Source organism: Salvia splendens, chromosome 11 (genome assembly GCF_004379255.2).
Source record: "Salvia splendens isolate huo1 chromosome 11, SspV2, whole genome shotgun sequence".
NCBI lineage: Eukaryota > Viridiplantae > Streptophyta > Magnoliopsida > Lamiales > Lamiaceae > Salvia > Salvia splendens.
Window position 1 is genome coordinate 7,730,389 of NC_056042.1, and position 9,614 is coordinate 7,740,002.

Sequence of the window (9,614 nt, forward strand, 5' to 3'; positions counted from 1 at the left end):
TTCCCACGACCTCCCCGAAGATGCTCAGGAGACCCTGTCCCCTCCCGCGTTTACTCGCCGCACTCGCCCGGTTGGTCAAAGGCGGGCGCAACGCGAGCGCCAGAGGTCCCAGGAGGTCCAGTCGGCATCCCCCCCTGTTGGCAGCTCGACAGCCGACCTCGTCTTCTTGGCGCGTCAACAAGTGCGGGCTCAGATGATCAAGATCATAGATCAATGGAAGAATGCAACTGACCCCGAGGAGAAGAGTTTTTTTTCACGCCGTGCTCGTGAGTATGCGAGAGGATTTGAATCCCGGTGCGGCACAGGTGGGGGGCTCAGATGTGGGCTCAGATGCCGCAGATTTGGGGGTCTCGGATAGCGGCGACGACGGTGAGGAGTGAGGCGGAGGCGGAGGTGGGGGGCTCTTGCGTGGATTATGAGTTTTTTTAAGTAATGTAATTTTTTTATTTGACTTTTTATAATTAATGTACTTTTTAAAATTTTAATATTATTATTGAATTTTCCCGTATATGTGTCGTAAATTTAATTTCGTATTTTGTGTGATTGTTTAATTATTTGTTTTTAGTGCTGATGATGTAGCTGGGCTATGACTGGGCTATTGCTTGTCCAGTTGCTTGTCCAGCTGATGTGACAGGAGGAATTTAGTGCTGCTAACGTGGCAGAGGAGTTTGTGGCTGAGCTATTGCTTGTCCACGAGATACGTAAATATTGTGGATGCTCTAAGTAGAGAAATACGTAAATCTTGAGCAATGGATCAGATCAAACTTAATTAAAGTTATATTTACAGGCGTGATATTACAAATTAAAGTATTTTTAAATTGGGATCAAACTTAATTAAAGTGAGATTTACAGGCGTGATATTACGAATTAAAGTGTAATTAAAATTTGTTAGCAGTATATTTAAACCGTACAAAAACAGAGCCAACTGCAACAAACAGCAAATGGTTGAAAACTGGTGGAGATCCTCCTCCCCTCTCTCCCTTGCTCTAGATTTTCTCCCACAATTTCTTCTTTCCATCAAATTCAATGTATAAACCTTGTTCCCTGTTATCTAGGGTTGCCTTCTCCATTTCCGTTTCTATACTCACGAACATTATGTATATGTAAATGTAACTATACATCGCCTCGTTGTTTAATCCCTCACATTGACTGATCTCCGGTGAGCTCAATCTTCTCTTCATTCTTTCTGGAAATTTCAATTTTGATGCTTCTGTTTGGTTGCTGAATCTATCTTATTGTTCTTCTCCTTTTTTTGGTTCTCTAGAGTTGAATTGCAGGACACGTCATGATGATTCCTGATTCTCCTCTTCACGATTCGTCGATGGAGAATGGAACAATGGAAATTCCATGCACGCCGGCGGAAGAGAGTAGGATCGTAGAGGAATTGACCGCCAAAGCCGAGGCTAATTTGCGCGAGGGAAATTCTTATTACGTCATCTCCAGCAGGTAATTGGTTGCCCTGATCGCTCCTGTTTCTTTGATTGAGTTTTAATCCAAACCAGAATCAATAATGTTCCGCTGATACGGAGATTCCGTCTCAGTTATGCACTTATGCTTAACTTTGAGCCTTTCAAGGAATGTAACTGTGATGTCATTGATTTTGAATCTCGGGTAATTCATCGCATCCATCTTTATATCGTAAATGGAAGATGAATGTTTGATCTGAAACTCATAAGTATTCTCTCCTTTTTAAAATGTCGATTTTTAATCTCAGCTAATTCATCTCCAACTTCTGTATATTTCTTTTCATGCCTTCTGTGAATGTCATAGACTGACATATTTTGGACATCAATACGTATGTCACTTTCTTATATGGTTAGGAAGTGACTTTGACTTCTGATGTTCTGCCAAAAAGTATGTAGTGCCTGTTTTTTCGGACATAAGCTTTTAGCATAGCTTGTCAATTGCCCAATAGAAGGACACTTGTTGTTTTAGTGTTGACGATTACATGTGTGTGTTACTCTGTACCCCTTTTTTGAGCAGGTGGTTTAAGGCATGGCAAAGGTACATTGGGAAAATAGAGAATGGTTATCCATTTGATAGCAATTCTGTTGGACATCCATCTGTGGCAAAAGATAGGCCTGGACCAATTGATAACCGTGACCTAATTGTAAATGAAGTAGTAAAAGATAAAGATGAAGATCTGCTACTTCATAGAACTCTGCAAGAAGGGCATGATTATGAATTAGTTCCCGAAGAAGTTTGGGAGAGGCTTCTGAAATGGTACTTCTACTAACCCGCCTCATTCTTGAGGCTGTTTCCGTTAATGTCTAGCGAATTTCTTCTTTTTCCTCAACTCCGAGGAGAAGGAATTCACACAAGCATTTCGCAGGCTACTGCATGCTGTTCACATAGGAATTATAAATATGTTTACGTGGTGAATCTGGTGATGCTTTAAATGGTATTTGAAGTGTTGTCAAAATGTCGTTCGGGTCGCTCGGGTCGCCCGGGTCGCCTGGGTCGAGACCATCACCGCCCCAACATGGGTGGGTTGATCGAGATACATGGTCGCCGTTGGGTCGCCTGGGTCGAGTGGGTCGCCTGGGTCGCCCTAAACACATGCTATCTCTGATTTTCTCAAATCTCTCACATGTTTTCTGACTATCTCAATCATGATTCTCTATATATATGCATCCACCACATCAAACTTTTCAAACCTACTTTCTACACTTTAGAATTCGGCCTCTTCACTCCGAAACAAATAAACAATTCAAAGATCTTTTGCTGCCACCCTTCATATATTCCTTTGTTTTGATATTTTCAGACAATGGTTTCAATTATTTATTGTGTTATGACTTATGAACTGATTTGATATTTTGATCATTTCTATTTTCCACTTTATCTGTATTCACATGAATTGCGTCTACATTTATATTATTTGATATATTATAAACATTAGAGCAATATATTTATTTTATTTAATATTAAAAGGCAAAAAAATTAGCCTAGATATGTGGGTCTCTCGACCCCGTCCACTCGTCGACCCGCGACCCAAATTTTCACCTCATCGACCCGGTGCGCCCCGCGACCCTAACAACACTGGGTATTTCACAATTTTCCTGAAGCTTTAATGTATTTCTCCCCAGGTATAAAGGAGGGCCGGTATTGCGGCGAAAAATGATCTCTGTTGGGGAACACCATAAGCAATTCAGTGTGGAGGTCTTCCCTGTACATCTCAGGTTGATTGACTCTAGAGACCAGAGTGAGGCAGTTATAAGGTTAAGTAAAAAGGTAAGTTCCTTTGTATTAGCGGTGATACTTTCTTTGATGTTATTTTGTATCGTAGTCTCTAAAGTCATAGTATTTCTTCCGACACCATCACATAACGTTGAGATATCCTCAGCACAAGAAGATGGTAGCACTTCAAACTTGCTTCTTTCGTGTTTAATGCGAAATTGTTTATGTCATTCAGATCTTGTATTAGCTTGATTGATTATCCTATCTTTTCCATTTACACTATATCGGAACTGTCATGTATTAGTCAAAGCTATGTGGTACTTGGGTACCATGCTTAGCATAGATACACCCATATGTTTTTTTAGTATTGAAGCTGAAATCTTGTAAGTTCTAATAAATAAGGGATATCCTGGTTTTTGGTGATTCTGTTTTCTGTTTTCTGTTTTCTGTTTTCTGTTTTTAGGCTTCTCTATGTAGCCTTTATGAAAAGGTCTGCCAACTCAAAGCTTTAGATCCAGAAAAGGTTAGTTTATATAATCAAGTGTTTCATTATATCTGGACATATAGTTGTTAATATCATGATTTGTTCTCTTTCTGAAATTTATACAGGTTTGTATATGGGACTACTTCAATAGGAAGCAGAAAACTTTATTAAATTCTTCTAGCCAAACTCTGGAGGAGTCTAATATACAGATGGATCAAGAAGTAAGCTCACACTGTTTTCATATATTTAGATATCTGTTTTTTTTTGTTCCTTGGGACGGAAATTTGAAATTATTGAGTGCTGACATCTACTAAGCATTGGCATTGCTGGTTGACTATATTTGTCTCTAGCAGTTATTTTTATTATACTCTTGCATTAACATGATTGTGAGTTTGCTGATTTCTGAAGGCCCTCTATCTCTTCCTACAGATTCTTCTTGAGGTACCAGTTGATGGATCTACCAGGGTCTCATCCGGAAATAGCTTAGCAATGATTCCAGTAGAGTCCCCAGGATCAACGTCTTCCATTGCTGGTGGGCCATCTATAACTAATGGGACCAGCAGACACGAGCAAACTACTTCAACATATGGGGATATGGAGGGTGGACATGATGGTTTAAAGCCTGGATCTGGAGGAGATAAAGGTCTAGCAGGATTGCAAAATTTGGGGAATACTTGCTTCATGAATAGTGCGCTTCAGTGTTTAGTTCATACACCGTACCTTGTTGATTACTTCTTTCAAGATTACAGTAATGAGCTCAACAAACAAAATCCTTTGGGAATGCATGTAATTGTTCTGTTCCATTTTCTGTGTAAGATTTTTGTACTCAATTTTTATTCAGAAAGTGTTCTGATCATTTTCATATTCCAGGGAGAGCTTGCGCTCGCATTTGGTGAATTGCTGAGGAAACTCTGGTCTTCTGGTCGAACTCCAGTCGCACCTCGTGTATTTAAGGGAAAACTTGCCCGTTTTGCTCCCCAGTTCAGTGGTTATAATCAGCATGATTCGCAGGTTATTTTTCATCTAAATTTGAGATTAAGATACATTGTCTCTTTTTTATAAGGTACCTTGAAAATTTATGTTTTGATGTTGTCATTCGGTTAAATATAATAAGACATCTGTACACATTCATATCTTGGGTTAGTTTGATAGAGAAGATTGCGAGAGGAGAGGATGAAGAATACACACAGAAACACACGAGCAAAAGATGAGCTGGAAAGAAAAATATATAGAATAGATAATAAAAATACAAGAGATAAACCTCTAACGAGGCCCTATGGTAACTACCGTCCACTAATTTCTAAGACACTTTGTTCTTCTATTGAGGAGTTGTTTATAATAAAAACTGTCATACTCCTACTTTGAATAAAACTCCTAATACAATACTAACTCTAAAAGATAATACATACCTCAAACTACTAGACCTCCTTCATAAAACAAATATGCTGATAAATAACAATTAATAACTAAGGACTGCACAGAATGATCTCTATCATAGTGTGTCAGGAACATTGAATTCTATCAATCAATTATACTCCCTCCGTCCGCGAATAGGAGTCCCGGTTCATAATTACCATAAATGGTAAAGTGGCCCCACATTCCACCGACTAATTCCACTCACATATCATTTAAAACTAATATATATATATAAGTCCGGCCCATATTCACTAACGTTCTTCCACCCACTTTTCTTAACATTTCTTAAAACCCGTGCCGGAAAGAAGTGGGACTCCTATTCGCGGATGGAGGGAGTATTATACTAGAATTTGAGTTTGAGGTAAGAGCAGTCCCTTAAAGTATGTTATGACATATTAATATTCTTGTATGCCTCACAAACTATGGATATTAAGACCAGTCCCTTTATATGGTGTCCTGTTTTATCGATGAGTTTTGGCATGGAATTGTAACTGCATGGATATAATCAACTTCCATTTTTTGTTGACATCAGTGTAAAAAGATGATTTGAAATTGTTTTCATTAGGAGCTCCTTGCTTTTTTTCTGGATGGGCTGCATGAAGACCTAAATCGTGTTAAGAAGAAACCCTATATTGAGGCCAAGGATTATGATGGTCAGCCAGATGAGGTAGTTGCTGATGAGTTTTGGAAATATCACAAGGCCCGGAATGATTCAGTAATTGTAGATATTTGTCAGGTGAATAACTTGGTCTTCTATGTGTTTCAATCAATACTAGTTTGATACTTTGATATATCCAGATACTCTTCTTTTTCATTCACTGGATGGTTTTGATCTACAAGAGCTGCATTTACCGTATAACATTTATTATATGGACTGAGAACCTCACTGAACATGTATGGAATATAATCATGTTTTGAGAATAATTACCTGAAAATGCACTGATCTTAAGGCATTTGTGATTGCATGCATACATGAAAAAATTGCCATGTGTTACAAAGATATTTTTATTAGGAAGATGGTTAAATTCTGTTGAATTTTAAAAAAAATTATGTAGGAAATTCAACCAATAAGCATATTGAATGGAAAAGGTTGGTTTTTTCAAAACTGAACAGGGTACTGGGAAAAATGGAAGGAGTTCAAAAATTGTCATGACATATTCATTGAATGTCATTGACAGATTACCTGTAATTATATCTTATAGGTCTTATAAACATAAAGTGATTGGAAACTATCTTGTTGCTGGTATAGAATGGTGTCTGTAAGGAAACAGAAAGAGGAAAACGATAGAAAGGGTATAACAGAAAAAACAGTGTCATAGTGTGATATGGACTTTGATTTCTGTTTTCAATATGTTACCTTCATTGTAAGTGGGGAACCGTTATCACCACGGACACAGGGGTAAATGGGGAACCATTATCGCCTTTTAAAAAACTAGCTTAAACTACTTGGAATGTGAAAATTGTTGAAATTGTAAGTGAAACACAATATTTTCCTGTTCACCGAACCCCTATTTTTATAATTTGCTCTTTTAATATTCATTACCGCATATCACCAAGTATCATTAGTTATCAGTATGTAATATCCAGAAATGAATTTATATGATGCAATCTGTTTCAGGAATAGATTTTTGGTAGATGTTTACAGTTGTAAATTTTTCTACTAGATGGAATTCATTTCTCTGACATGATTTTCTTTGTTTAACTACCTAATGATTAACATTTGATAGGGCCAATACAAATCGACGCTGGTTTGTCCAGTGTGTGACAAGATATCTATAACATTTGATCCCTTCATGTACCTATCATTACCTCTTCCGTCAATAGCTACAAGATCTATGACAGTAACAGTGTTATATGGTAATGGAAGTAGCCTTCCTATGCCATTCACTGTTAATGTTCAGAAACAAGGAAACTGCAAAGATCTTATCCAGGCATTAGGTATTGCTTGCAGCTTACAAAGTGATGAATACTTGCTCCTCGCTGAGGTAATAATATGTCCACTTCTCATCTCTAGTGTTAGGATTTTTTCATTAGTCTTGTCAAACCAGCTTATTTGAAGGCAGGATTCGACTTTTTGCCCTGTAGGTCTATGAAAATCGGATATATCGATATGTGCAAAGTCCATCAGAACTATTGGCTACAATTAAAGATGATGAACATATAGTTGCCTACAGACTTCCAAAGAGGGATGCTGATTTAACAAGAGTAGAGATATATCACCGACATCAGGCCAAGTGAGTTCCCTTTATGTACCAGGACAAGCCACTTATGTAAGCATCTCACAGGCTTGTGTGGTGAAATTAACAAGGACTTCAGTTTGTGTTGGGAAATATTTCTTTCTTGCTGTGCCACACTTACAGGATTGCATCCTTTGCTTCTTCTGTTTTACTATCTAGGTGTCTTCGAATATAACTAGAGCAGACTTATTTGATGATAAGCATGTAAAACCATTCATCTCAAGTTCAAATTACTATTTTTGTGTTAAACTTGCTATTAAAGTGGTGCAGTAATTCTAGGTCTAGCTGTTGTCAACTGTTACACAGTTGGGAGTCAAGAGCGTCACATTCGAACACTGTGGTGGTGGTTTTAGCTATAAACTCAATAGTATTATGAAAGTAATGAGAATAAACTGCAGTGTCATTGTGAAAAGCACTCACCCCTATCCAATGAAAATCCTAATGAGTGAAAATTATTTCTTTGTGAATGTATCTGATGGCCACTTGATCTATATAATTTATTTGTCTCACCTTCAATTATCTCATAATGGTTATTTTCTCCAGTGAGGGTAAGCTGTTCTTGACGCCATTAGTGACGGACTTAGAAGATCCACAATCTGGAGCTGATATTTATCTTTCTGTTGAAAAGATGCTCTCTCCTTTGAGAAGGAAAGGATTAGATACTTCAAGAAGTATGGACTACAGCAGAGAGAATGACTCCTCTTCCAGTACCCCAGAAGAGAAAATGAACACCTGCAGCAGTCAATTACTACCAGCAATCAAATCAACAGTGGAAATAGAGGGAGACGAAATACCCAGCAAGGACTTCACATTTCAGCTTTGCATCACTGAAGATAATGGTTACAAATGGAGGCCTATAATGAAGGATACCCCCATAAGACCTGGTCGTTTGACAAAATTCCTAGTTGAATGGACTGAAAAAGAACATGAGATTTATGATGGTAGCCATCTACAGGTTCTTCCTGAGGTTCACAAATCTCGAATCTTTGCAAACAAAAGCAAGCAAGAAGCTGTGTCTCTATTTAGTTGTTTGGATGCTTTTCTGAAAGAGGAGCCTCTAGGCCCTGATGATATGTGGTATGTAATAACCGTGAAGTTACCGTATATCATTTTTGGGCTTGTTTGTTTTTCTTACATGCCTAAACTTGGATGTAGGTATTGCCCTCAGTGCAAGGAACACAGACAAGCTGGCAAAAAATTAGATTTGTGGAGATTGCCAGATATACTTGTGATTCACTTGAAACGATTCTCGTATAGTAAATGGCTGAAAAACAAACTTGACACAACTGTTGATTTTCCCATCCACAATCTTGACGTAAGCAAATACGTGAAGAGTAAAAATGCTTCTGCTGGGAGTCATACGTATAATCTGTATGCCATTAGTAACCACTATGGGGGCCTTGGTGGTGGACATTATACTGCTTACTGCAAGGTAACTACTTAATCCGGATTCAATACACTCCGGAAATTTACATGATTGTAATCACCATTTGTCATTCTAGTTTGAATATAGCATATGTTCTTCCATGCAAATCCAAGAATTGGAACCGTTTGGTTTTTCTGGGGATAGCTGCATCTTGAACATTGTCATTACTGTATTTACATCCCATTATTAACCTCCTCTTACTTTGTGACTAAACTCAGATTTGTTATACCTTCTTGCAGTTAATTGATGGCGGAAATAGGTGGTATCATTTTGATGATTCTCATGTGTCACCTGTGAGTGAGTCCGAGATCAAAACATCAGCAGCTTATGTATTGTTCTACGAACAAGTTAAACATAATTTAAACTGAACATCGGGGGAGCCATCAGAGCATCATATTCCTTCTTCATGTGTGGCTGATGCTCTTTTTGCTCTAAAAGGCTATCATGCTACCCGTTGATTTGATAAAGCAAAGGCGCATTGGAGTTGACGGTGGGCCATCACGTTTTTAGCCCTGCTAACAGAAAATGTGTGGAAATAGAGCGTCAATGCAATCTAGGTGACATGTTATGCCGAAAAGCAAAGGCAGGAAGATATACTATGATATTATTTGAAGGGATTCAAATTTTGAAGGTAAGCTAGTTGATGACTTGACCTAGTCTGTAGTCATTCATTGGAAGCATTGGGGCTTTAGCGCTTATTTCTGTGTTACCAAATTAAAAGTGAAGTTTTGGCTTGCTTTCTGGCGTGAGATGTCTGCTGGAAAAGATGTGCAGCATCTCTCTTTTTCTTCTTTAGAATAGAACGCTAACCAAATATGAAAAAACAGTTAAAAGTTGATTGATAAAATTATATTCATATCTCTTTCTCTCTCTC

The 9,614-nt window shown here is 38.1% G+C and overlaps 1 protein-coding gene across 1 annotated transcript; it reads left to right on the forward strand.

The window, feature by feature from the left end:
* Nucleotides 1-922: 922 nt before the first annotated feature.
* Nucleotides 923-9,614, forward strand: LOC121755779 (ubiquitin carboxyl-terminal hydrolase 9-like). Its single transcript, XM_042151165.1, has 14 exons — nucleotides 923-1,159; nucleotides 1,265-1,446; nucleotides 1,984-2,223; nucleotides 3,087-3,231; nucleotides 3,641-3,700; nucleotides 3,787-3,882; nucleotides 4,091-4,447; nucleotides 4,532-4,672; nucleotides 5,643-5,813; nucleotides 6,805-7,062; nucleotides 7,163-7,311; nucleotides 7,858-8,391; nucleotides 8,470-8,746; nucleotides 8,980-9,614. The coding sequence occupies exons 2-14, from the start codon at nucleotides 1,286-1,288 to the stop codon at nucleotides 9,106-9,108; spliced, it is 2,718 nt and encodes a 905-aa protein (XP_042007099.1). The 5' UTR covers nucleotides 923-1,159; nucleotides 1,265-1,285; the 3' UTR covers nucleotides 9,109-9,614.